The sequence below is a fragment of the Arachis hypogaea genome, chromosome 7, assembly GCF_003086295.3.
Source record: "Arachis hypogaea cultivar Tifrunner chromosome 7, arahy.Tifrunner.gnm2.J5K5, whole genome shotgun sequence".
Classification (NCBI taxonomy): domain Eukaryota; kingdom Viridiplantae; phylum Streptophyta; class Magnoliopsida; order Fabales; family Fabaceae; genus Arachis; species Arachis hypogaea.
Genome location: NC_092042.1, coordinates 58,850,047 through 58,863,874, shown reverse-complemented (window position 1 = coordinate 58,863,874; position 13,828 = coordinate 58,850,047). Strand labels below are relative to the sequence as shown.

The 13,828-nt window shown below is 37.0% G+C and overlaps 1 protein-coding gene across 1 annotated transcript; it reads left to right on the top strand.

Moving 5' to 3' along the window:
- Nucleotides 1-327: 327 nt before the first annotated feature.
- On the top strand, nt 328-1,764 carry LOC112701505 (uncharacterized). Its single transcript, XM_025752255.1, has one exon. The coding sequence runs from the start codon at nt 328-330 to the stop codon at nt 1,762-1,764; it is 1,437 nt and encodes a 478-aa protein (XP_025608040.1).
- Nucleotides 1,765-13,828: the final 12,064 nt, after the last annotated feature.

The following is a 13,828-nucleotide window of genomic DNA, read 5'->3' as shown; positions in this document are numbered from 1 at the left end:
TATGTGTCGTCATTCTATTTTTTCATTAAACTAGATATTGATAAGAGTTGGATTTCAAAGTCGCAAGTTGGTGCAGAATATAGGAATAGTTTGACCAGATTCTTAGATTTTGCATTTGCCAATGCATCATCCGATGGGATGATACGTTGTCCATGTCCGAAGTGTGGATTCCACCTCTTACAAAATAGAGAGGATGCATTTAATCATTTGGTGATAAACCCTTTCCCGTCTAGTTACACATTTTGGATCTATCACAGTGAGAGACGCAGGGTCGAGAGCTCTTGTGACGGACAAGAAAATCAATCTAAACAAAATTTCAACGCCCCGATGCTTGATATGGTCCACGAGGCATTCAACTTCTCAGGACTTCCCGGCCACGAAGAAGACTCAGAGAATGAACATGATGGCGGCGTTGTGGATGAGTTGCCTTACTTATACAATGAACTTAGTCGAGAGACCCGCAACTTTCATGACCTACTCGAAGATGGGGAGCAGGAGTTATACCCAGGATGTTCAAAGTTCTCTAAGTTGTCTTTCTTGGTGAGGCTCTATCACATAAAGTCCATGTGCGTAGTGAGTGATAAGGCCTTCGGAATGATATTGGAGTTGCTCGCAAACGCCTTTGAGCAAGCCCAAATTCCATCCACTGTGCACGATGCCAAGAAAGTCATAAGAAAACTCGGTCTTGCGTACAAGAAGATAGATGCATGTCCAAATGACTGCATGCTATACCAGGGCGACGACCAAGAGCTGACCAAGTGCAAGCATTGTGGGACATCGAGATGGAAGCATAAGACTAAGAAGAACTCTAGGGTGAGGATCAAGATGGTTGTTAAGAAGAACGGCAAACCACAAGCGGCGAAGATTCTTTGTTACTTCCCCCTTATTCCACGGTTGCAGAGGTTATATATGTCTAGTAAGACAGCCGTTGACATGCTGTGGCATAAGAGAGGTCCTAGCTCTGATGGTATGTATAGGCATTCAAGGGACGCCGAGGCATGGAAGTCATTTGACATACGATATCCCGACTTCTCTGGTGATCCGCGCAGTGTTCGCCTAGCATTAGCTAGCGATGGCTTTAACCCTTTTGGGAACATGAGCTCGAAGTACTCAATTTGGCCCGTAGTTCTTATCCCGTATAACATGCCCCCCTGGATTTTCCAGAAACCCACTTCATTTATCCTCTCTATGATTATTGCTGGTCCTAAAATGCCTAGAAATGACATAGATGTGTACCTAGAGCCGTTGATCACTGAGTTGAAGCATTTATGGGTTTGTTTTGAAACTTATGATGCAGTCAAGAAAAAAACCTTCAAGATGTATGCTGTGTTGATGTGGACAATCAGTGATTTTCCAGGCTTGGGCAACTTATCTGGGTGGAACACATATAGTGGGAGAGCCTGTCCTGCGTGCAATTTGGATGCTGAAAGTAACCGGCTCACACACAGCCAGAAATGGTATTTCATGGGTCATTGTCGCTTTCTGAATCATGACCACAAATATAGAAAAGACCGGTACTCCTTTGATGGAAAGATAGAGGATAGAGATCCACCTATCAAAGTCTCTGGTAGGTACATTGTCCGGCAGTTAGAGGGTGTGCATGTCCAACTTGGCAAGGTGCAATCGGTTACAGGAAAAAGGACACGCGGACAGCAAACTGCCGTGCAAGACGAGACTCCTTGGAAGAAGAGGATTATATTCTTTGGGCTGCCATATTTTGGGAGAACAATGGATTGCGTCACAACCTTGATGTCATGCACATAGAGAAGAATGTGTGCGACAACATAGTTTTCACTATAATGAACAAGAAAGTAAGTCTAAAGACCACATTAAAGCTCGAAGAGACCTCCAGTCGATGGGAATCAAGCATGATTTGTAACCACGGGAAGATGGAAAGTACCCATCCGCCATCTTTACTATAACCAATCCACAGAAGGAGCTCTTTCTAAGGACTATCAAGAACGTAGTCTTTCCAGATGGATATTCTAGCAACATTTTCCGCTGTGTGGACTTACGACAGCGCACATTGTTAGGCCTGAAAAGCCACGACTGTCACATTCTAATGGAATATCTACTTCCAATCGCGTTAAGGAATGCATTTCCTGCCCCGGTGTCTTCTGTCCTGGCGGATTTGTCATCATTTTTTCGCCGATTATGCAGCAAATCCATAGACCATAAACAACTTTCTCTCCTTCAGGATCACATGGTTCATACTCTATGTTGCATGGAGATGATTTTTCCTCCTTCTTTCTTCACAGTCATGGTTCACTTGACAGTACATCTGGTCGAGGAGGTGCGTCTCGGTGGCCTAGTGTATTATCGGTGGATGTACCCAATCGAATGGTAATTATCAAACAAAATTTTTATTTTGCGTTTAGTCAGTGCTTATGACACGTGTTATATTCCCAAAGGTACCTATGCCGTCTCAAGCAATACGTGCGTAACAGATCACAACCAGAGGGCTCAATTGCAGAGGGATACTTATCTGAGGAGATTCTCGTATTCTGTTTTCAAGATACCTAGATAATGTCGAGAGTAGGATTAATCGGCCAATGCGTGTTGATGATCGACCACGTGAACCTATGTCTGATAAGAGTGCAACCATGTTCCCTGAGGTTGGAAAGGCTGTCGGGGATGCTTCTTTTTACACCCTTACACCAACTGAAAAATTCCAATCTCACCGTCACGTATTGGTCAATTGCCTGGCCGTGGAAAAATTTATAGAGTAAGTGCATTTGAAAGTATCGACTTCGTATGATCTACTATAGTTGGAGAACCTAACATGAAATTGTTGTGATGTTTCTAGTGAGTTTATGGTTATTACAAAGAGAAAGTTACGAAGTAGGACAAGGTCTAAGTCTCACATAGACAGTGTTGTGCATAGAAAATTTCCCGATTAGTTCAAATGTCTGGTGAATCCTGCTATCATAAATTCATTTACATATTCAAATGGTGTCATATTGTTCGTATCCTAATATAATGAAACATGTAATTTGTTCACTGCCAGGTTCCATTGGGAAGCATCATGCACCCGAACGAATTGCAGTGGCTTGCATGTGGCCCCAATGTTCAAGTTAGCTGCTATACATCTTACAACGTAAATGAATTTAAGTTCAGAACCCTCTCGAGAGAAGAAGGGTTGAAAACCCAAAATAGTGGGGTATATGTCACTTTTGACACTAGGAGTTATGCAAGCAAGCGCGACAGTAATGTTGCTGTTGGTAGCATCTCGTATTACGGAAAATTAGTGGACATTATTGACTTAAATTACAGCGGTCAATTCACGATCATCTTGTTTAGATGTATCTGGGCAAATATCACCTCTGGCAGAGGCATAAAACAAGACTCTTTGGGACACACAGTGGTTAACTTCTATCATCCAATTCATATACCGATGATCGAGAAGATGACGAACCGTACATTCTTGCATCCAAGGCTCGCCTTGTATACTATGTGGAGGATGACGCTGATAAAGAATGGAGTGTGGTAGTCCATGTGAATCCAAGGGACATGTTTGAAATGGGTGAAGACATAGGACAGTGTCAGTTTGAACTTTCTCCCCAACCAATTCCAACTGGGTTAGCTGAGTTTGACGTCAAAGGTTTGTCATTGAGACAGGACGACGATTTAGAGGAACCAACCACTGATGCCGTCGATAATTGCGAAGAGGCTGCCTATGTATAGGACTATTAAGGGTTATAAACTTGGATAATTATTAATTAGCAACTAGCATATATTAGAGTTTTAGAACATGGAAACACTTGATGCATATTGCTCATTATTTACAATTAATCCACCTGGAGAATGTGATTTTATTAACATATTTTATCCTCAAGTTATTTAATTTAGTAACTTGTTAGTAGATTGTTTTTGATGTTATATATTGATTGACATGATCGGAGTTACCAGGGAAATTGGAAGAGAGGGACCTCTTTCTTTGTGCCTCTAGCATCTTGTTTTGCAAGGTGATGGTTGAGGCCTCCCTGTTCTCTTCGATGGAGCACACAACATCATTCGTAAGAGACCTGTGGTTTAACACGTTGCCAATTCAGTCATGGATGGATACATTCTCAGCACACAGGCACATAGGTGATGCTACTACCATTGCGCATGGAGATATTAGGACAGTACGTTGTCATATGTCTGCTCGTAAAAAAGCTGTTTGGCTATATTTTAACCTGCCATAGTCAATCCAGATGTTTTATTTCAACCTGCAGGGATTGCTTCAATTTGCAACAAAGTACCACAAGAAATTCGGCTTCGGGTTCGTCACTAGCACGAACCTATTTCTTTCGCAACAAATACTGGAGGAGGTGCAGGTAAAGTTTGGATTTTTTGTGATTTGTTTAGCCATCTAGTTGGGTATAATTGTTTAACTCAATGGTGATATGGCCGGTTGCTGACCTTTATTTTGTGAAACGAGGTACTGAATGGGAAAGTAAATACATATATCCATGTTCCTAGAGTAAATGTTGAATAATTTACTCTCAATTCTGAGCAGGCACGAGAGCATGTTATAGTAAATTATTATTTAAACTTGCCAGGATCATAGCAATTTAATTTAGTATACCTCAAGTCGTTCCCTTTTCCTCTTAGTTTGTTCATTTTTTATTCTTTTTACTTTCTAAGGAGATTGTTTGGAGGAAGAAAGTTGAAAACCAAGAACAGAATTTTACTTTGCCAGCTGGCACCTGTTATTGCTTCATTTGCATTGTATACTTTTTAACTTAAATGTCCATTTGATACTTTATTTTGCACAGTGTCATTTGTGTATCTATTGAACAAGTGGAATATGGTATAGAATGCACTTGGCATCAGGCTTTAGAAAGGATACATATTTTATTTTACAATTTACTTGCTGAAGTAGGAGATATATTAGTAAATTTTCATATTCTAAAATCATCAAGACAAATTTCTAATTTATTCACACATTTAAGATTAGCTTATTTATACTCTAAAAAAATCACCCCCTGTAACCTTTCTTCTGTTTAGCACTTTGTGTGATCGAATGATTTTGATATCTTTCTTGGAATTTATTTTGAACTATTGTTTTATCAATCAGATTCAGGATGGCTTCATACTTTATTAATGCTTATTGTATCTTGTACTTTTTTTTCTTCTTTCTTATATTCCCCTTCCAGATTTTATTTCATTGTCCTTAGCATGTTCATTTGTAGTTAGAATAGAACACCTATACCTGATTTATACTTCTGTTTGATCTGGCTGGTTCTGAAAATAATTGTGTCTGAATGGTACTTTATTAGTTACTAAGATACCATGATGTTCATTTGGCATGTTCTTAAGTTGACGTGAAGCATTAAATGTTGCGAAGTACCTAGAAAGTGCCTTTGATTAGTGTTGTTGATGACTTTTAGCTACCAATTATTGCACATTTTCAGCTGGAACCTCATTAAATTTGTGCAGGCACGCTATAAGAATAATCTGAATGTTGAACTTGAAATTGCATCTCGGAAGGAATTCACTCTTATAAAAAGAGGTCTTACAAAACTTTAGGAACGTAAGCCAAACCAGCAGTTTATAATATGGAGCTTAATCATGCTTGGTTATTGTAAAATTTGTAAATTCTAATAACTTGATTGCCTATGGTGTATCCGTCAGGTTTGGCTCGGAAAAGGACTCAAGAAGTTCCGGAAGAGACAGGCGAAATAGTTCAGGATTCAATGCTCGAAGAGGACGTTGTGCCAGATAGTTTTGATGAGGTTGTCTTTAAAGGACACCAACCTTCCATCCTAACCTTTGACCTCAATAAAACTCCAGAGGAGAATGATATCTGATGACTCAACTTTTTATTTTTAATTTGACTTATCTTATGAAATATTAGGACTGAATTGAACAAAGTGACTGTTTGTGTTTTTTCCTTTGGATGTTGAATTTGATGAAGTAGCAATGAATTTGGAAGAGATTAATCTCAAATTAGTATATATCTCTTGAATTAATTTACATTGTGACTTGTTTGATTAATGGTTCGCACAAATTCAAGACTTTTATATTATCGATTTTTCATATATATATATATATATATATATATATATATATATGTTTTTAAAGTAAAACAAATATAAATGTATAAACCCAGGTGGTGAAACTGCTTAATGAACTACATTCTGTAATCATGACTATCATATTGGCAAAATGACATGAATTAATTAATAGGCATGAATTGATTAATTAAGATCTATAGTTACACACTGCAATCATAACCTAAAATGCGAAATAGTTTAATTTATCCAAATAATTTACTAATTTATTTTAAATCAAATTAATGCACTCATATTAATTTATAATTAGTGAATAGTATTATATTATAACTGTAAAAAATATTAGTATCACCGTTACAATAATTGTTATTATTATGATTATTATTGTTATTATTATTATAAGTAGTATTATGATCTATATATTAGTAATAACATTATGATATTAATTAGAAAATTTTTTTTATTTTCTTATTTAAATTTACTTTCAAGTAAATTAAGAATATAACACTATCCAACAGTAAACATATATATTTTAAAAATAAATCTTAGAGATTGAATTTTGATTAAGATTTTGGTAACCATGATTATAAAAATAAGATATTGTTATATATATAAATTGGTAATTTTTCGTTAAGTATATATTTTTTTATAATTTTTTTGTCTTAACAACCAATAATATTCTTAAAAAATTACAAAATAATATATGCTTAACAAAATAATATATTCGTTAAGTATTTATTTTTTTGTAATTTTTTTATTAATACTAATAATACTTTTAAAAAAATAACAAAAAAAACTTAAATTTCAAATCAGAGAAGCAACCGCCACTACCATAAATCCTTATTTTTTCCCTAATACTATGGCATTCATATTGTCGAATCACTAGGAAGCTTGCTTCGTCCTGGTTCCTCTCCTCCATGTCTGTCTCTGCGGCAAGCCAGCGTCTTGGAGCCCCTTCTCTCATTGCCCGATCCCCGGTGGTTCTTTTTTCACCCTTAATCTAGTCATCCCGCTGCAGGTAAGCACCCTTAATCCTAGTTCCTCCCTTCAATATTCACAGCATCCATCTTATTCAATGCTATTAATGCTAAACCCATTATCACGATTCTCAAGTCTCCGACTCCCCACTTACCATATAGGAGCCTTCCACTTCTTTTAGGAGCCTTTCACTTTTTTTCATGCGGAAAAATCACCCAAGTCATAGAAATTTCTTGCAATCAATTTTCATAGTCCAAATTTTGCAATGACTTGTAACGTCGTTAACATAGAAATAAGGTAAGATAGATCCAATACGTTTAGTTTGCATTTAGTAGTCAACTTTCAACTCTCCAATATCACAGCTATGGATTACCCTAATTAGTATGTAAGGTTCCCTTCCTCGACAGTAGTATAACTTGTCATAATTAGCAACCAACAAGTCATTAGACTTGATGGAACCCTTAGCAATCTTATCAAATCTTTGATTAAATTGATTATCCATAACATTTCATGTTTGATTATCCAAATTTATAGCAGGCCTGCAAATGTAACAAGCTCCAAGAACTTGGTTTAACACATTGATTGCAACTTTTATCGAACTTAATTTTATTATAACTAAACATGATATTTTTCTAATTGTTAAACATGCTACTCCTAAGTCTCAAGCCTAAAATTAACTTCCAATAGTGCAGAATATTATGATGATTCTAGGCATTATAGAAAAATTATGAATACATCAATGGTTAACCATTTTATACCCAACTTTGATTTATTTGTTAATAGAGTCTCTCAACTCATATACTCATGTACTCTCCTAACTTATATATGAGCTTGGAATGAATTATATCCAATGGTCAACCTTTTTATACCCAAATTTGATTTCTTTGTTAATAGAGTCTCTCAACTCATGTACTCTCCTAATCTTTGATTAAATTGATTATCCATAAAAATTCATGTTTGATTATCCAAATTTATATTCTAGTATTGAGGCCTACAAATGTAACGAGCTCCAAGAACTTGGTTCAACACATTGATTGCAACTTTTATCGAACTTAATTTTATTATAACTAAACATGATATTTTTCTTATTGTTAAACATGCTACTCCTAAGTCTCAAGCCTAAAATTAACTTCCAATAGTCTAGAATATTATATGATGATTCTAGGCATTATAGAGAAATTGTGAATACATCAATGGTTAACCTTTTTATACCCAACTTTGATTTCTTTGTTAATAGAGTCTGGCAACTCATGTACTCATGTACTCTCCTAATCCATATATGAGCTTGGAATGAATTATTGAATTGTGAATTGCACACGCTATATATTATTCTTATCATAGTTTATATGTATGTATGTTGTGTGGTGATGACACGCTATATCCTACCATTAATATAATGATCTATATGATGATATATAGAAATGCAATAGGAACGAGTTGGTAGTGTATTCTAGACCACAAATTTGGGCATAATTTCTATATACCAAGTAAGCTTAGTATCACATGATATTAATTTACCATAACTATCATTACTTATTAATACCTTTAGTTGTTAGTGTATTTTATAATTCTTATTAAATTGTCTATTATCATCCTTAACTGCGGTCTTTGGTCTCATATTATAAATTATGTAGTATCAATATGTCATAAATACCCGAGTTTAATTAATAGTAACTGGGGTATGCCAGTGTCCTTTTTGCATGTTAATAAATATTATTATCTATATATTAATTATTATTACTTTGTTTTAATCTGAATGCAGTTAGGAAAGATACCCCGGGTAGGTCGTTTTACGAAGAAACCCATGTAGACACAACATGTCAGCAGCCTCAAGTATGATTTCATGCGGCTTTAACTTCACAGAGAGCGGACTGCCGAATTTTGCTGCCCGGTGGCAGTAGTTCCCCCGCATCATCGTCTTTACGCCCCTTTCATCCGCCCCACAGTGAACTACTGCCTGCTCCACAGGCTTGCACGAATGATGTTCAAAACTCGGAGCCAGATGCCAAAGACTTATACCCATAGGCAGATGAGGTAGATTCTCTTGACCAACATGTTGATAACCTGTTTGCTGCATCGGATGCTTAGAAGCGCAAGAGACGCAAGACCACTGAATTTTGGGATGTTAAAATAATTGGAATAAAAGAATTTATTTAATTCTATTTTTTATTCAACTATTTTCCTATGATGTCATCGCAGCTTGGCTCCAATGGTAACTAACATAGAATAAATATATTTTACAGAACCCGATGGCACAATCAAACAGGTCAAACTGAGTGTGAAGGAAGCTATGAAGCCACCTAACGGAAGAAAGATCGTACTCAGGTTTAACAGTGCACTGCAACCAGTTGGGGATGAAGCAGGTCTACTGAGCGGCGTTATGGGATTGCTAGGATCTGACTACACCAAATTTCCAATCTGCGAGAAGGACCGGAGAAAGGTTCACACTAAGGACAAGGTCTATAATGAATGTGTAAAGGTAAAATGTTATTTTTTTCGTACCTTTCCAGACTCATAATTTGAACACTACTGGTAACTTAATATTAATATTGCAGGAAATGTTCCATTTTGAAGAAGATAGTAGAGGAATTGTCAAGCGTATAATATTTAAAATGCTAGGAAGGGCTTGGAAGGAAACGAGGAACAGATTATACCATCACTGCTATGACTCAGAACTTTCACTTGAAGAAAATATTAAAAACCACCCAGATAGAATTACTACGGACCATTGGAGATGGTTTCTCGATTATCGCAATAGCAAAGAGACACATGTAATATAGTTTTGTTTCATAGTAGAAAAAGTCTATTTATGTCACATTGAGTTAGTCAGAACTAGTGTTTAGTAACTCTTTATTTGATGGCATGACAGGATAAGTGTAAGAAAAATGCTGAGAATCGATCAAAGTAGCTTTACACCCACACTGGCAGATCGAAAAGCTTTGCAAGGTTCGGAGAAGAAAAGGTAATCTATTTTTGAGAATGTTTTTGGACTATCTCTTCCTCTACTTATTCACTTTGTCATCATTATTAGTACAGTCAGAACGACAAGGGAAGAGAGTTAGTAGAGGAGAGTTGTATCTCTTAACGCACAAAAGAGCTAATGACTCGTATGTCCATGATGCAGCTTGGACTATTGGAGTAAGTAATGTATTGAGAATTGGGAAGTAGTTTCTCCCATGTTTTAGTTTTTTAAATTTTATTGGAAGTCTATGCAGTTAGCGACTAACTAATAAATGCTTATAATTGCTTATCTATGTGTGTAGGAAAGAATTGAGGCTATTGAGCAACATGATGAATCTTCTAGACTGTTGTCTCAAAATGATTCACTTGCTCAAGCTCTCGGAAAGGAACACCCGGGTAGGGTGCGTGGCATGGGGTTGGGGCCCACTTCTAGTCAAGTCTTCGGTATGAATTCCCATTAGCCGAGCAATGATTTTGAAAGGGAAGAGACCCAAAGGGTGCTACTTGAACTACAAGCAGAGCTGGCAGCAGAGAAATTGAAAAGAAAGATAGTGGAGGATGAAGTAGCAGTTGAGAAGACTAAAAGACAGGCAGTGGAGGATGGAGTAGCAGCCGAGAAGATAAAAAGACAGACAGTGGAGGATGAAGTAGCAGCTGGGAAGGTCAGGATATAGGCAATGGAGAGTGCTTTGATATGTCTACTTCAAGGGCAAGGTGGGAAGCTACCATCAGACGTCGCCGCATGGATGAGTGTGTTGGAGGGTTAGAATAGAAAGTAGATCTTAGGATAGTAGAACCCTTTTTTCTTTTAGATATACACTTTTTTGGTGTTGATTATGCAACTCTTAGTAAGGAGTACACTTTATTGATATTCAGATAATTATATCAATTAAATTAATGGTTTTGCTATTGTCGTTTACCTTGCATATTAAGAAGGATTCAAAAACAAAAAAAAAATTGTACATTAAAATAAAAAAGAGCATTGATTGCCAGTGTACAATACAATATTTTTGCGGCCATTTAACCGGAAAATAGCGGCGGTTGCGACATAGCCGTTAGAAATTTGAAAAATCAGGTTAGGAGATAGCGCCAGTTTTATTTGAAAACAGTGGCCGTTAAACAGCAGCATTTTCAAACCACCGGTCATTACATTTGAACAAAACCGTGGCCATTAAACAGCAGCGGTTTCAAACTGCCGAGCATTTTGTGTGGATCATTGTTGGGTGGTGCACGAAATTGTGATCATCAATGGCACCATCAACATGGTACGCACAATTGTAATATCAACTATTCATCACAACTTCGCACAACTAACCAGCAAGTGTACTGGGTCGTCCAAGTAATAAACCTTACGCGAGTAAGGGTCGATCCCACAGAGATTGTTGGTATGAAGCAAGCTATGGTCATCTTGTAAATCTTAGTCACGCAAACTCAAATGGTTATGGATGATGAATAAAACATAGAGATAAAGATAGAGATACTTATGTAATTCATTGGTGGGAATTTCAGATAAGCGTATGGAGATGCTGTGTTCCTTCCGTCTCTCTGCTTTCCTACTGTCTTCATCCAATCCTTCTTACTCCTTTCCATGGCAAGCTGTATGTAGGGTTTCACCGTTGTCAGTGGCTACCTCCCATCCTCTCAGTGAAAATGTTCAACGCACCTTGTCACGGCACGGCTATTCAGCTGTCGGTTCTCGATCATGTCGGAATAGAATCCAGTGATTCTTTTGCGTCTGTCACTAACGCCCCACAATCGCGAGTTTGAAGCTCGTCACAGTCATTCAATCATTGAATCCTACTCAGAATACCACAGACAAAGTTTAGACCTTCCGGATTCTCTTGAATGCCGCCATCAATTCTAACTTATACCACGACGATTCCGATTAAAGAATCCAAGAGATATCCACCCAATCTAAGGTAGAACGGAGGTGGTTGTCAGGCACACGTTCATAGGTGAGAAAGAGGATGAGTGTCACGGATCATCACATTCATCAAGTTGAAGAACAAGTGATATCTTGGAACAAGAACAAGCTGAATTGAATAGAAGAACAATAGTAATTGCATTAATACTCGAGGTACAGCAGAGCTCCACACCTTAATCTATGGTGTGTAGAAACTCCACCGTTGAAAATACATAAGAACAAGGTCTAGGCATGGCCGAATGGCCAGCCTCCCGATGATCAAAGGATCTAAAATAATCCAAAGATTCAAAGATCCAAAAGATGAAAATACAATAGTAAAAGGTCCTATATATAGAGAACTAGTAGCCTAGGGTTTACAGAGATGAGTAAATGACATAAAAATCCACTTCCGGGCCCACTTGGTGTGTGCTTGGGCTGAGCATTGAAGCATTTTCTTGTAGAGACTCTTCTTGGAGTTAAACGCCAGCTTTTATGCCAGTTTGGGTGTTTAACTCCCACCCTTGTGCCAGTTCCGGCGTTTAACGCTGGAAATTCTGATGGTGACTTTGAATACCGGTTTGGGCCATCAAATCTTGGGAAAAGTATGGACTATCATATATTGCTGGAAAGTCCAGGATGTCTACTTTCCAACGCCTTTGAGAGAACGCCAATTGGGCTTCTGTAGCTCCAGAAAATCCACTTCGAGTGCAGGGAGGTCAGAATCCAACAGCATCTGCAGTCCTTTTTAGTCTCTGAATAAGATTTTTGCTCAGGTCCCTCAATTTCAGCCAGAAAATACCTGAAATCATAGAAAAACACACAAACTCATAGTAAAATCCAGAAAAGTGAATTTTAACTAAAAACTAATAAAAATATACTAAAAACTAACTAGATCATACTAAAAACATACTAAAAACAATGCCAAAAAGCGTACAAATTATCCGCTCATCACAACACCAAACTTAAATTGTTGCTTGTCCTCAAGCAACTGAAAATCAAATAAGATAAAAAGAAGAGAATATGCAATGAATTCCAAAAACATCTATGAAGATCAGTATTAATTAGATGAGCGGGGCTTTTAGCTTTTTGCCTCTGAACAGTTTTTGCATCTCACTCTATCCTTTGAAATTCAGAATGATTGGCTTCTTTAGGAACTCAGAATCCAGATAGTGTCATTGATTCTCCTAGTTAAGTATGATGATTCTTGAACACAGCTACTTATTGAGTCTTGGCCGTGGCCCAAAGCACTCTGTCTTCCAGTATTACCACTGGATACATACATGCCACAGACACATAATTGGGTGAACCTTTTCAGATTGTGACTCAGCTTTGCTAGAGTCCCCAACTAGAGGTGTCCAGGGTTCTTAAGCACACTCTTTTTTCCTTGGATCACAACTTCATTTCTTTCTTTTTCTTTCTTCTCTCTTTTTTTTCGTTTTCTTTTTCTTTCTTTTTTTTTCGAAATTTTTTTTTGTATTCACTGCTTTTTCTTGCTTCAAGAATCATTTTTATGATTTTTCAGATCCTCAGTAACATGTCTCCTTTTTCATCATTCTTTCAAGAGCCAACATTCATGAACCACAAATTCAAGATACATATGCACTGTTTAAGCATACATTCAGAAAACAAAAGTATTGCCACCACATCAAAATAATTAATCTGTTATAAAATTCAAAATTCATGCAATTCTTTTCTTTTTCAATTAAGAACATTTTTCATTCAAGAAAGGTGATGGATTCATAGGACATTCATAACTTTAAGGCATATACACTAAGACACTAATGATCACAAGACACAAACATAGCTAAACATAAGCATAATTTTCGAAAAATAGAAAAATAAAGAACAAGGAAATTAAAGAACGGGTCCACCTTAGTGATGGTGGCTTGTTCTTCCTCTTGAAGATCCTATGGAGTGCTTGAGCTCCTCAATGTCTCTTCCTTGTCTTTGTTGCTCCTCTCTCATGATTCTTTGATCTTCTCTTATT